Source organism: Panicum virgatum, chromosome 9K, assembly GCF_016808335.1.
Source record: "Panicum virgatum strain AP13 chromosome 9K, P.virgatum_v5, whole genome shotgun sequence".
NCBI lineage: Eukaryota > Viridiplantae > Streptophyta > Magnoliopsida > Poales > Poaceae > Panicum > Panicum virgatum.
Window position 1 is genome coordinate 44,156,533 of NC_053144.1, and position 14,014 is coordinate 44,170,546.

Genomic DNA, 14,014 nt, shown 5'->3' on the forward strand with positions numbered 1-14,014 from the left:
AGCTTTTCTAGATTTATAACTTTTGCTATGTATCTATATTTATTTATTATGCCTAGATGTATAATGAAGTTTTTAAATATAAAAAAAATCAAAATGACTAATAACTTAGGATGCACTGCAAGGAGTAGTCGATAACTCGGTGTATGTACCCAGTACCCCTTTTTTTTAAACTGTATCCCTCTATCTGACCTGTCTCAGGGGCGGAGCCACAGCCTGCCTGGACTGTTGCATCTAGGGGTGGTAAAGGGCCCAACATTTTGAACTAGAAAATCTAAGGATCGGGCCCTAAAAGGGCCGGGCTCTAAATATATGTATTTTTGAACTAAAAATTTTAAGGGTTTTATTGGGCTGTGAAGAGGCCATTAGGGCCATGGCCCATTACCACCCCTAGGACTTGCATCTGATCGGTCTAGTGCCGTTTCCCATCACCATCCGCCGCTTACACGTACCGAGGCTGGCACTGCTCTCTCCTTACTGCGACTTGTGTCTGTGTGGGTGGTCCTCCCATGCACTGCCGGTGCCGGCCTGCCCTACCCAAGCCCACCATTGCTTGCTGCCAACCTGCAGGTCCTGATCGAGCTGACCTTTGGAGGCCAGCAGGAACCCCGCCGCCAATACCAGGGGCCTTTCACACTTGTTTACTACCCTCTCAGAGTCTCAGGCTTTCTTTGCCCATGCCCTGCCCTTCAGAAGGGTATTCCTGCTTTTTTTTTTTGCGGGTAAAGGGTATTCCTGCTGATGAAGCCAGATTTGACCGGGAGGTGCGTGTCGAGTTCGTCAGAGTTCCTCATACCTTTTGGATAGTAAACTAGGTTAGGAGGGTACTTCCACACGGCATTGTTAATTTGGTGTACACCTAACAATACTTCTTTTCGTTTCAAAAAAAAAACAATACTTCTTTTGCTCCCCTTACCTACCTCTCGCCATCAGACGCAAAGGCACGGCAGAGCTGACGCCGTTCTCATTTTTCTTAATGTAACAACACTGGAAGTTACCAAAGCTACGCATTTTCATGTGGCTCCCGACGACGAAACGAATCTTGCGACCCCTGACCACTTGCATTTTAGTTTTTGGCTTGGTACTGGTACTGCTAATTGTTCTTACGCGTCAACAACAACGAAGTATGTCTAGTAGCTTCATCAAATTTCTTGAGGATGTTCATATGGTAATTATGTGTGTTGTTTATGTGAAGTTGTGAACGTTCATGTATGTGCCATGTTTTGTGGAAAAAAATCATTTAGCTCCAGGTGATCCAATAATGCAAATGGCGCCTCCCTCTATTTAACATGGCTGAGTATAATCATCTGCTAAAATTAAGCTATAACCACCAACTAGTGCTAGAGAACTGAGCGTAGCTTAGCTGGTAAGATTTCTTATGGTGGACCCTACCTATCCGGATTCGAGCTCTCGACCTAGCACGGCTGCTCGTATTTTTCTGAATTTATTCCAAAATTTAGCCGGCGCTACTTTCCAGTGGCAGGGATATGCCCATTGATAGCGAGATGCCTATAGTAACTTCATCAATCTTGATGATCAGCCGGCTCAGTCTCTCGGAGATAGATACTCACAATAAGGATTGGATTGTATATATGTATTCATAAAAGTGAGTATGCTTACATGTATGTGAGCATATGTGTTCTGTACTGTGTTTCAAAAGAAAACGCCTACTTGCGCTAGATAAGTGGAATCTGACTGTCTGTCTATTACCTAATAAGGTTTCCAAATTGTAATGATCTGGTGGTCAGTGATCTAGCATATTGTTCTGTTTAGTGCAACGGAAGTTCCTTTTGAAAAAGAAAAGGGTTTGTCTTTTTTTCAAATAATATGTTTAGCTGCTAACAATTCGTGTCGGCTCAAGCTGGGCATGCTACTCGAGTATGGCTTGACAAGCCCCCGATATAGAGCTTGGCTGCAATGGAAGTACAGACATGTGTGTAAAAGGGCTCGATCCATGCAATCGCTCTAGGCCCAAATTATCCGAGCATGCCCGAAAGGCCCAACCACTGCGTCGGTCCCACAAGTCAGAATGCCGCCACCGCCCCCGCCCACTGGTCCCGAGCTTCCAGGGCCCACGCGTCAGTCAGACGTGCCGGCATTCGGTTCGGGCGCTACGCATTTCGAATCGGGAAAAAAAACTCAAAACCCTCCCTCTTCTTCCTCGGTGGCTCGCCCGCCGAACCCAACGTTCCCCAACCTGATCAACCGCCCCCCGCCGTCTAGGGTTTCGGCCCCCGCCCTCCTTCCCCATGGCGAAGGTCAAGCGGTCGACGCCCGCGGCCGCGGCAGTGCCCGCGGCCAAGGCCAAGGCTAAGAGCTCGGCGTCCGCGGGGCCGGCGGATACGGCCGCGAAGGTCCCCGCGGCGGAGGCGTCGCCGCCGGTTGTGATCGAAATCCCGTCGTCCCCCGACATGTCCGTGGGGGTAGGCCCCACGGGGGGCAGCGGCTCCAAGAAGAAGGGGCGGAAGAGGGCGGCGCCGCTCGTCCTCGACGACGAGATCGAAATGTGGTCCCCGCAGCAGAAGCGGCGACTCGACGAGGAATGCCAGATTCTCTCTGAGGATCCCCTCTCAGCCACCACCAAGCTGGGCCCCGCCGCCTCCGCCAATGACGAAATCGCGGTCGTCGCTGAGCGGGGCAAGGTACGCGCGCGACAGGACTCCAGAACACGGTCTCTGTTTTTCGTTTTTGTTTGGGTGGTAGCGCGGGGGCGAGGCGTCGATCTGAAATTTAGGATCTTTCCGATGTGCTGTCGAAAGGGCGAGCCGTCCATCTGAAATGTGCGGTCTTGCGATATTGCAGGTGGCGTGCAGAGATTACCCACATGCGAGGTCTGCTTGCGCCAAGAACCCATTTAGCACTACGCCTCATGAGCGTCACTGTGACAAGGTACTGCCAGTCCAACTGTCCAAGCCTACCACACCTTGCTCGTGATGTTTTACAGACTGGCAAGGCTTATCGTGCACATTGTTCATTAAGTCCGGGGATGAAAATGAAGCTTTTTGTAAATATCATACTACGAGAAATTGTTTGGTATACTATGACATGCAGATTAGTTGCTAAAGTGGCAAAGTAGAACATACATTTTTTATTTTCATGTCTATAAATGTTGGCTGCAACAACTTGCTATTCCATCTTCTCGTCAAAAGGCACCCATTTACCATGTTCATTTATCTTATTGCACCATGTTCACTTTATTTAACTATTTGGATTCCAATAGACATAAATTTGTTTGTTATTATGGTATAAACACAATACCATATAAATTTGCTTTGCTTAGTTCCCATGTACCAAATGATAAATTGTTGCCTGTTACTGGATGCTCCACAATTTACAGTTGCATTACTACTAAGGCTGATCACTTATCAGAATGCCACCAAATAGTGTTCATCTTTCCTAGCAGACTCCCTGATGGTACATCATTGTCCGTGTGTGCTTTTCAAGGCTCCTGGCAAGCACTGTTGTGGTTCGAACAAGAAGATAAAAATGAAATGCTATGAGATCACTAAGAATCTAACGATCTTTACTACATTACACTCTAACTTAGTGGTAGTTGCTGACAGCATAGGTGTACTGTGTGCATGCTTGCATCCATTTAAGTTCAAGCCTTCAAGGTATGAAAATAAAGCCATTTGCATATCTTTGCTTTTCACAAGTTTGATGGGTCTTGTAAGTAGTAGCAAGCACTATTGTGATGGCATTTTAGCGCAGTTCTTTTTCTATATGAATTAATTAATGTAGCTTCATTAAGTTCAAGGAAGAAAATTGAAGATTTGTGCGAATCATCATAAGCAGTTATTCGCTGTATGGTGATCAGTTAATTAGTTTCCCAAGTTGCATGTGTAACACATACCTGTCAGTTGCCATGCCAGTAACAGTATCCTATAATTGATTCTTTGAGTAGCATGGTTGAGTGGACTAGATTACCATGTTGCTTTAGGCCTTAGCTCTGTATTGTCTTGTTTATTTTGGTTGTTTATCTGGATAAGAACTGAAATGCATTACTACCTTTTCTAGTACTTGTGTTATTGTGGCAAGGTAAATTTTCCCTGTTTCCAGAACTCAAAATAGCAATAAGGTTACTTTGCCCTCCTAGAACTTAAAATAGCAATAAGGATTTTTATTGTTATCGGAAACCCCACAATGTTAAAGTTGCATTACTGCCATCACATATCAGATTTGGCTGATATTGTGCTCATCTTGTTTGCAGTGTTTCTGCTATGTGTGCGATGTCGCTGCTCCATGTATGTCCTGGAAGGGTCATGAAGGGCACTGCCACGCTTCAGATAAGGACAGGAAGTGGAAGACTAAGAGATTGATGATGAAACAGGCGATGTAATTGGCCAAGTCAAATTGATCCTGACTCTAGGTCTGGCAATTGTCATTTTGCAAGCGTTCATCAGCTTGTTCTGATAGGAACGTTATTTTGCAGCAACTTGTACAGAGGGTTAGTACCCGCGATAGATCCTGTCTCAAATGCAGGATCAATTTAATGAATGCTGGTAGCCTATCACAAACTGAATGAAAGGTGTAATATGAGCAAAACATCTTGTGTTAAATCAAAGTCCATCATCCATGCGCCTCCTGGTTTCTGAGTTGTTCCCTTCAATTGCCGTGCGTTTACTTTAACCCAAGGGACCTGCAAATTCTTCAAGATACCGCAGTGCCCACTGTTTTAAGTGGCTTGCATTTATTAGTATCTGTGCGCCCCTTGGTTTCCCACGTGAGGCTCCTCGTTGCCTGGTATGCCACTTCGAATTCTGCAACCTGTTTTTATTGGAGATGTAAATCAGTCTCGCTGCCCTCTGCTTATATAAACGGGCATGTTCTGTGGGTTTTCTTCCCATCGAAGTGGACACGGGAAAAGGCATTGACAGGAAAAAATGGTGAAGATAGTAGATGTCGAAGAACAGCCTGATGGAAGTGATGACGACGACTGCGTAGAGATAGACCCTGCAGAGTTCGCGAAGAAGCTGAATCTGAAGGAAACTGATGATGTGATTCTTGTTGCTGCAAAAGGGAAGGTTAGCCCTTTCTAATCCCTTGTTCCTTTTTTCTTCACCGTTAAATCTACCTGGAGGTTAAAATTTTGTAGAACAATTATTCTTAAAAGTTTGTACAACAATGATTTAATATTGTTAAGTCGTAGGCATCCCTTTGGAGTAGACAGTGCTTTGTTTTGTTAACTTTCTAGCTCCTTGGGAAATTCTATAACCGATATCCAAGGAAATTTTTGCTCTCTGAAAGACTGTAAAGTCATATGTGATTCAATCACAAACTGCAACAGCATCTTTCCTGTCATGACCTGTAGATCGTTAAAGTTGAAGTGGATCAACCGGAGGGCTCCGCGAAAGTGTTGACTAAACATGTTGCTGCTGGTGATCGCAGCGACAACCCCTACAAGATCGATGAAAATGAAATGTGTCCTCTTAATGTCGAGATTGATGCGGACAGGTTTGTGATTGACAAGCCTTCTGCCAAACTCCATGGCCATAATCAGAACGACGGCCAATTTTCCCGCGGATACAAAGATGAGATTGGCTACAACGATGTCAACATTGTTCCTGGCAAGCTAGTGGTGAAGCTCGAACCAGTTGACAGCATCGGTGTCGAAGTCATTCCTGACAAACCGGTGGTGAAGCGTGAACCTGTTGGCAACAATGCCGTCGAAGGTGCTGAAGAAGATTCATATGACCACTGCCTTGAGATGTCCCCTAAGAGAAGGATATTCGACGAGGAAGATGATGAGGACGTCGTTGTAGTCTGATAATAGGTTCCGGCCGTGAGCGTTTGATCTCTTGCATGAATCTACCAAGTCCTCAGTGTGTATTCAGTATTAAGCATGCCCCCAATGTGAACAATCGGCACGTTAAACTATCTAATGTTCTTCGCATTAATACCATGCACGATTATAACTTCTTGTGATCGTTTCATCTTCTATGATTTCATCGCAAATACACGGCATACTTAAATCTTTAACATCTTATTGGTGATGGCGAATTAAATAGGTGGCACTGAGAGACTTTCCTCATCCAAGGCACTTGTGTGGTAATTTCCCGTTCGACAAGACCCCTCATGAGAGCCTTTGCGGCAAGGTAATCTTATCATTCATCCCATGCATCTTTTCCTAAATCTCTTGGCAGGTATCTATAACATTCATATGTACATCGACTGTTCTGCGCAATGCAGTGCTACTGTTCTTTGTGCGATGTGCCTGCGTCCAATTGCATGAAATGAAGGAACAGGAGGGCATTGCCATGCTACAGACCGTCGCTGTAAGTTGCTACTATATTTTGTCCTGATTACATAGACATTGGTGCAAGATCAGATAAAAAGACTATGACTTGAGGCAAACAACAGATTAATAGGAATAACCACCTCGAATGAATTAATTTCACCAGACAATTTGCACTTGTTGAAGCACATAAAGTATTCAAAGATACATAAGCACCATCCATCACAGGAAGACATTATTCTTGGGGACATGTTGGTATGGCGCCCCCCTTTCCTTGGGATGAGATGGTGCTAGATCAATGAGCTATGAGGGGTGGGAACTCTTTAAACAAGTTATCACCCCAATTGCTCCTAGATAAATTATAAACTGTTCTTTCAGCTTTTGCAATATGGATAAATCAATGGCCTGGCTTGAAGCCATTAACTACAGGCACCCCATTAATTGTCGGGGCTGCACCTCTATTCTTCTTGACATATGCAACATATTCACTGTAGTGCATGGTGTATAGGGTGCTCTGGTAGCGGGTGACACGGAGTTTCTTCCTCAAGGATTCAGTGATGGCACCATGGTAACCTGCCTTCTTCATCAGCGTGTCAATAGTCTCTATGTGTCCCCATCCTGCCAGAAACAATTTAGCCTCAAGCTACAGATTGTTTATACAGATGGGGAATGTACTGGTCAAATTTTTATTTAATCTTCATTGCCTACCCCAACTTGCTTGGGAAAAAAGGCTATGTTGTTGTTGTTGTTGGATCTGAAAGATGGTGTTCATATGTACATAACAATCTACGTAAAATAAAAATGCATGCATTAGTTAGATAGATGAAAAACAATTAATTTACCTTCATGGCTGGCAACCTCAGGTAAATAGGTTGCACTGCATCTTATGTTATAGTCTGGGTCTGTAAATTCAATGATTAAACCATGCTTTCCAACCTGCATTCACAAGAAAGAAAATGACTTTGATGTAAAAGTTGGTGAAACAATAATACCTAATGTTGAGTGAGAGCAGCAGAACATGCAGAAAGGAAATTAATATCTGAGAACAGTGTGTGGAAGTAAACCTCCCAATCGAGGTAGCCCTCTGCAGTTTCATAATCAGTCAGTATAGATACTGCGCACTCCAAGGTTGGCAGTTCCTTTGATTGTATCGGGGGGAAGCGCCGGTCCCTCAGGGCACTACAAGAGGATACCAAGCTTAACCATATGCCTAATCATTACTCAATACAAAATGCACAATTGCTTTAATCACTAGCACAAGTCCACCAAATGTTTTGAGCACCGAGCAGGCAATTCAGTAAGAAAACCAAACAAGATTTCAATGCCGAAACAATAGTTACCTAGTTAATGCGTAGTCCTTAAAGCCACTGACAATTTGCCGGGGCTCCAAGGTTCCTATGCATCCCCGGAGGCGTGGTTCTGAACCATTGGTAGCCTTCTTCCAGGTCACAAACAATGGGCTGAAGTTACAAAATTTGACCAAATGAGTTCAGTCATTGTATGATAGAACAACAAAACCTCTATCCGAGACTACAACTCTTCAATATAACAGTTGAACAGCCTTGATAGGCACTACAGATGACATGGTTAAAAAGGACCAGCTGTGGAGCAGTGAGATTCCTTGTCTCCCATACTCTCGGACAGATAACTGCAAGGGGTAGGAAACCTGCACTCTACTGATAGGCGAGAGGCGAGGCACGCAGTGTGAACTGGCTACTACGGTTCCCTCTGCTATGCAACCGAAACTAGCGGCGCGCGATATGATCAGTTACTTCAATCGCTGGGACCAACAAGTGATCAATCGAATCGGATGGCGAACCTGTTACCACAAGAGCCGAGTGGAACCAAATCTACCAAGGCAGCCTTTTGCCCAAATCTACCACGAATTGACCGGAAACCCACATCGGAATCGCCGTGGAAACCCCTGCTTACGACGGGGGCAGCGCGGCCCGCGCTCGATCGCGGAGGGTGGGGGCTTACTGGTTGCCGTCCTCGAAGGCGGGGGGCGGCGGCTGGTCGCCGGTGAAGTGGGCGACGAGGGTGTCGAAGCAGTAGACCGCCATTTCCTCCGTGGCCACCACCATCCTGCCGATCGCCGGTGGAGCCTGCCGCGGCGGGCTACGTCGTCTCCCCCGAGGGCGGGGGGACAACGGCGGGGGCGGCGACCGCCTCGGGAATCGGGCGGTGGGGTGGGGGAAGAGGAGGTTGGAAGGCGGAAGCAAGCGATGCGTTTGTTTCTTCTTTCTCTCAAATCCCCCTTGGCGTGGGCTTTTTGCCTGAGCGGGGTTCCCTTTTCTATGGACGATTTTGCCCCCGGGAGTGTGGGTAGACACAGTCCTTGCTGTTCTTACTATTGCTGGAAATGAAATTTGTTCGTGTTCGTCTCCAACTTCAACTTTAAATTTATAATAAATTTAAATAGATTTTCAATTGCATCACAGGCTCATAATCCAAACCCGTCATTACATGTAGATTTAAATAGATCACGATCAGTTTTTGAGATGTATAGCAGCATCTTGATCTGATTGGTTTGCTGTGGCCGGTGCAGATTTGCTGTGAGAGAAAAGTAATATTGGCTGGCTGGTGGCTGATGATTGGTACTAATTTGATGTGAGAAAAAATATTGTTACTAATTACCAACAGAATAGAGTGACTAAATATTGTGACTCTGACACGTCAACGATTCCGGCAGTACATTTGCTTGATTCCTCAAAGTTTATTACTTGGATTCCGTGGAGAACTAACGTTGAGACCGTTGTCATCTGTTTCCGTTCCCAAACTTCTCTCCGTCGAAAATGGAAGGCTTTCGACCATGACATGTTGCGTAGCTTCCTTGCTCTCTTGATTCTTCTTCAGTCCCTCCTCTGCTCTCACTCTTCAGTTTGAAAGGCTGCGTGTGCTGCAAGCTGCATCTCCGCTGATTTGTTTCTTTTCTTTATCCATAATAAAACTCGATCGAAACAAACAAAGTTAGAGCATCGGTTAGAACAAGCACAGGGGGCAGGGGGGATTTGTTGCTTTAGGTGAACCAACCAGTGCTAAAGCCTAATGACAATATATATATAGCAACCTTTCGCATGCGATGGCGATGTTTGACCCAACCAGGTCGAATCCGATCCAGCAAGGCCGTATTGCAACGCCGCAATTTCATAGTCTCGCTCACTGTGTAGCATTCATCCAATCCATTTGAACAAAAAAAAAACATGAACTATACCGCGGTATTTTCCGTGTCCAATGAAATCTGTTTGTTTTCAATTATGGGCAATGATGGTAAGGGGTACCAAATGGGCTGGCAGGCCTTTCCCAGCTCCAGCTCGGCTGCCTGCCTTGAACAAATGTACTAGACCTACTAAAAAGGGAAGGGATTGTATGTACATATAGATGTCTAGGGTTTGGACTAAACCAGAAACAATCAGATGTTTGCAACGTCATATTCAAACATCTGAACAGAACTCCAAACTATCCAGGTGATGAGCGAAGCATTCAGCCAGTCTATCGGCGTCCTGAACCCGTAGGCGTGTGCCTTGCTGCCCGACAACAACAGCAGCTACCTGTGAGGCCAGCAGGCCGATGCCTTTCAGGTCTGAAGCACCCCGGAGGATGCCATATAGAATCCCTGAAGTGTATGCATCGCCGGCGCCACAGGTGTCCACAGGTATGCAGGGTGGTGGAGGGATGTATATTGCTTCACCTTTCAGCCCAATGTAGGAGCCGTGCACGCCGTCGGTCACAGATACTAGGGGAACAGAGTGGCTTAAGTATCTTGTGGCTGACATGGGGCTGTCTGTTGAGGGTAGCTCGCAGAACGCCCTTGCTTCGTTGGCATTGGCGAACAGTATGTCAGCATAGTTTCCTACAATATCCCTGAAAATGGTTCGGTTCATGGTCATTAGTGTTACACAGTGATGCCATAGTATAGATGCATTTGATATACATTAATAATAATGAGTTTTGAAACCATAAACAACACTTAATTTAATGGTACTAATCAATGAACAATTATGCCCTAAGATTCTATTGCTACTTTCAGTGATATGACCAGATATAGAATAAGGAGCCCTTTGTGTAGCCCATTAAGGTGACTTTAGATGCGTAGCACTCGTCTTTTTAGAGTGGACATGCACTATCAATGGAGGCAAGTTAAAGATTGCTCATGGAGATTTGAGAATGTAACTGGGCCTAGGTGGTCGCAAGCTGTGAAACTGACAGGAAATCCTTTGAAAGGAGGCTAGTCTCACCGAAAATCATTGTAGCAACGCTTGATGCAAGATACATCTGATGCTGTAACAGCAATGAGTGCACCATTCTTGTGAGCATCTTCACACGCTTGCTTGATAGCTTCAATTGTGTGAGGCAGCTCAAATAGATAACCTTCCACAATTAGTACATTTGATTTGGACACTAAATCGGCCAAGTCTGAATCATAACTCAGAGTTGACGATGTACCCTGCAAAGTCAGAAAGTGCATGGTGTTGTTACGGCACATTTTAATTGCATGTGCAGCAGCGTATCTAGATGATTGGCCAATGAATACTTAGCCAAAATACAGGCTGACTAAAGGATGTATAATTAAAATCTCACGGTAATTCTTGCTTCCCAATTCATACTACAAACAGTGCCATGACAAAATAAATCTGGAAACTTCACTTGATGAAGTGCACATCAATATCCATAGTTCAGATACAAAAGACTCATAAGAAGCCAGACACTGAACTGTTTAATTTCCAGACACAAGTTGTTACCCTGAGGTATCTAAATAAAGTAGGAGGGATAAGAAGGCATAGCATAAGCAAAGTGTAAATAGGAGTATATCTACCAAGTTCAGAAAAAGATGAGCTGTCAGCAAAGGAACTGACCTGATACGCAAGCATAGTTCGCTGCGCATCTGGTGTTGTTAGAACAATGACAGTTCCGGTGGTCCCATCTTTGACCGGCTTAGACAAGAAATGCACATTAGCACGACGCAATTTCGCCCTAATTGCATGATTGAACAAAAAGCACAATGTCAGCCAATGCTCTCAAGGCTTTGTGCAGAAATAGGACACGGGCATCAGATGCAACAAAAATAGTGCCAAATCAGTAAATTACCTGTAAAAACTACCTAGTGGGTCGCTGCCCACACTGCCAGCCATCGCAATTTTGAGCTCAGGGTACCCAGCAGACCGGCTACTTCCAAGCCTGGCCAGTGCCACAAGTGAGTTGGACAGGGAACCTCCGGCTGCAGCCTTGTAGCTGCACCCATCCATGGCGCGCAAGACCCGTCCTCTCTCCTCATGGTTTACAACCTTCCTCGTGCCCTTCTCTATGCCCAATCTCTCGAGGAACTCATCATCCACCATCCCTGAGAAATCAACCTGTTTGCCCCACCCCCACAAACCAGTTACAAATCAGCATTGATCTCAGCAACACATCCGTACTGGCTTAATGTTGAGCTACAGTTTAGAAGTTCTATCTAGCATATTTGGCAGATAAAATACAGATGAGGAACCACTGATGTTTGAATGTTGCACACCGAGCCGTTCTTGTCACCAAGCATACTAGCCATCACAAGTGTGTTTCGGGTGCGGCTACTACTAATTCCGTAAGCCATACTAATAACAAGAAACAGTTACCGAACGCACAGAAAGAAGGGGAAGAAGAAGATGCGCGCACCATGGCTTGGCCGAGGCCGAGCACGTCCCATCGCTCAGGCTCGGCGGCCGCCGCGGCGGGCTCGACGGCGCCCTCGCCCTCGCCCTCCCGCTGCCCCCCTCGCAGGGCGTCATCCTCCTCATCGTCGTCGCTCTCGCTGGCGCCGGCGTCCGAGAACCCCCCGAGGAGCGCTCGCGACCTACCCTTCCATCGCACCACGAGCCGTTGGTAGCTGCAGGCGCGCGGGGAGCTCCCGGCTCCTGGGCGCGCGGCGAGGGGTGGGAGCGAGGGAGGAGGTGGGGAGGAAGAGAAGCGGCGGACGAGGCGGGAGGGGGAGGAGGCCGTGGCGGCGGCGGCGGTGGCGGAGGCGAGCGCCATCGGGGGGGTGGGGCGCCGCGCCGGGCCGAGCCGAGCCGTGCCGTGGCGACGTGGCGTGCCGTATTTGAGGTGGAAACGGATTGGGCTGGAGGTGGGAAGAATCCGGAGAGAGGAGGGTTGGGGGGCGCCGCCGACCAGGGAGGCCGCCGCCTCGCTGCCTCGTTCCCTATCACAAAAGGCCCGCACACACACACACACGCAGAGAGAGAGATTGTGACGGATGAATGAAAAATACTAATTAAACAAAACTAAAATAAATAGGATGGGGGTTGCAGAAGGCTTCTCCCTCTGAAACGTGAGGCTCACAATTTTTGGTATTCCGTCTTTGGGCTTCGTTAATCGATGGGCTAGAACTTGCGTGTCCTTTTATTGGGCCGGCGCCCATCTGCTTTTTACGGGTCATCATCTTTGGAATGACATGGGAAATTAATGCGGTAGCATTTGAGGTCTTGAATTTGACTCTCCATGTGAGCGAATATTCTGAAATTTAACGGTGTTGTGCATGAGGTAGCCAACATTCTCGTTGACAGCGAGGCGTTTGTGGTGACTTCGTCGATCTCGAGAATTTATCGGCTCAGTCTTTGAAGATGCTCATAAGGGTAGAGTTTTGCGTACGCGTATTCATAAGAGTGTGACATGAGAATGACAGTAAAAGCACTCGCCTCTTTCTTGATATCTTGACTAATGATTCACGTGGCTTCTGATATGAGCTTCTTAATCAAAGAGAGACACCATGTTACAATTATGACATTGTTTATATAAGAGCCTAGAAGCATTCAGAATTGCTCGCCTATGTGATATCCCGAAAAATTTAACAAAATAAATCACGCGCTAAAAATAATTTCAAAATCTCTTTTCAATCATTGAGCTCAGTCCATTCAAAATCGTTCCCTGCCCGATCTCCCAAAATCCTGACCCGACATCCGAATCCATCGCTGTCCCGTCTCCCTGTTTGCCCTCGTCCCGCGCGTCACGCCCGACCGGCGCGCGTGTGTGTCCGGCCGCGGTCGCCGCCGCGAATCTCTCTCTTTTTCTCTCGCTCTCTTTCTCTTTTTCTTTTTCTCCATTTCCTTTTTCTTTTTTTCTTTTTTCCTCCTTCCTTCTCCCTCCCTCCTCCCTCTCCTCCCTGCCGCGCGCTCCCGAGCGCCGCTCGGCCCACGCACGCCCGGCCCCCGGCTCCCCGACCTCGCCCTCCTGCACGCTAACGAAGCAGCTCGCCGCCGCCTTCCCCTCCACGCGCCCCATGCGCTGCATGCGTGCGCCCACGCGCACCACGCCGCCGCTCTGAGCTCGCCGCGCCGCCCGGCACAACGCCACCGCCTCGACGCCCGAGCTCCAGCATCCGCCAATGAGCACGGCCACGTGCGTGCCCCATCTTCGCCGCCGGCCGTCCCCACGCGCTCCGCGTGCCCGGAGAGCTTGCCGCGTCGCTCGCCCTGCACAGCACCACCTCCTCACTGCTCGAGACATCTTGTTGACCTGTGCCTACCTCGCCGCCCGCGCGCCACCGCTCCACGACACCGCACTGGCCCCCACCGCCATTAAAGCCGGCCGCGACCCCCGCCGGCGGAGCACCGCTGCCCCTCCCCTCCACCGCCTTATTCCGCCTATAAATAGGCGCTCCTCGTAGCCCTCCACCCCCGCGACCACATCCGCCACCGCGTGCCCTCCTTCCCAACCCGCAGCGCCGCCGCCACAGTCGCCTCTGCTGCTCGCCGCCCGTCGCCGTGGACCGACCTCCTCGCTGCACCCCGGCCCAAATCGAGGTGGGGA

General features: G+C 47.7%; 4 protein-coding genes across 5 annotated transcripts; 2 read left to right on the forward strand and 2 right to left on the reverse strand.

Moving 5' to 3' along the window:
* The first annotated feature begins 2,144 nt into the window (after positions 1–2,144).
* LOC120651582 lies at positions 2,145–4,594 on the forward strand. The gene is made up of 3 exons (XM_039929124.1): positions 2,145–2,639; positions 2,800–2,886; positions 4,208–4,594. Exons 1-3 carry the CDS (start codon positions 2,247–2,249, stop codon positions 4,334–4,336), a joined length of 609 nt encoding a protein of 202 aa, XP_039785058.1. The 5' UTR covers positions 2,145–2,246; the 3' UTR covers positions 4,337–4,594.
* A 227-nt stretch (positions 4,595–4,821) lies between these two features.
* On the forward strand, positions 4,822–6,334 carry LOC120651585. Of its 2 annotated transcripts, XM_039929128.1 has the most exons (3): positions 4,822–5,021; positions 6,006–6,092; positions 6,187–6,334. In XM_039929128.1, the coding sequence occupies exons 1-3, from the start codon at positions 4,881–4,883 to the stop codon at positions 6,232–6,234; spliced, it is 276 nt and encodes a 91-aa protein (XP_039785062.1). In that variant the 5' UTR covers positions 4,822–4,880; the 3' UTR covers positions 6,235–6,334. The 2 variants fall into 2 exon arrangements, with proteins under 2 accessions (XP_039785062.1, XP_039785061.1); XM_039929127.1 differs by lacking the exons at positions 6,006–6,092; positions 6,187–6,334 and adding an exon at positions 5,309–5,988.
* A 24-nt stretch (positions 6,335–6,358) lies between these two features.
* On the reverse strand, positions 6,359–8,492 carry LOC120651584 (uncharacterized protein At2g38710-like). The gene is made up of 5 exons (XM_039929126.1): positions 8,213–8,492; positions 7,573–7,692; positions 7,297–7,411; positions 7,075–7,168; positions 6,359–6,850 (listed from the first exon to the last, which is right to left on the reverse strand). Exons 1-5 carry the CDS (start codon positions 8,314–8,316, stop codon positions 6,630–6,632), a joined length of 654 nt encoding a protein of 217 aa, XP_039785060.1. The 5' UTR covers positions 8,317–8,492; the 3' UTR covers positions 6,359–6,629.
* A 932-nt stretch (positions 8,493–9,424) lies between these two features.
* Positions 9,425–12,428, reverse strand: LOC120651583 (uncharacterized sugar kinase slr0537-like). Its single transcript, XM_039929125.1, has 5 exons — positions 11,885–12,428; positions 11,321–11,586; positions 11,089–11,206; positions 10,471–10,679; positions 9,425–10,096 (listed from the first exon to the last, which is right to left on the reverse strand). The coding sequence occupies exons 1-5, from the start codon at positions 12,239–12,241 to the stop codon at positions 9,667–9,669; spliced, it is 1,380 nt and encodes a 459-aa protein (XP_039785059.1). The 5' UTR covers positions 12,242–12,428; the 3' UTR covers positions 9,425–9,666.
* Positions 12,429–14,014: the final 1,586 nt, after the last annotated feature.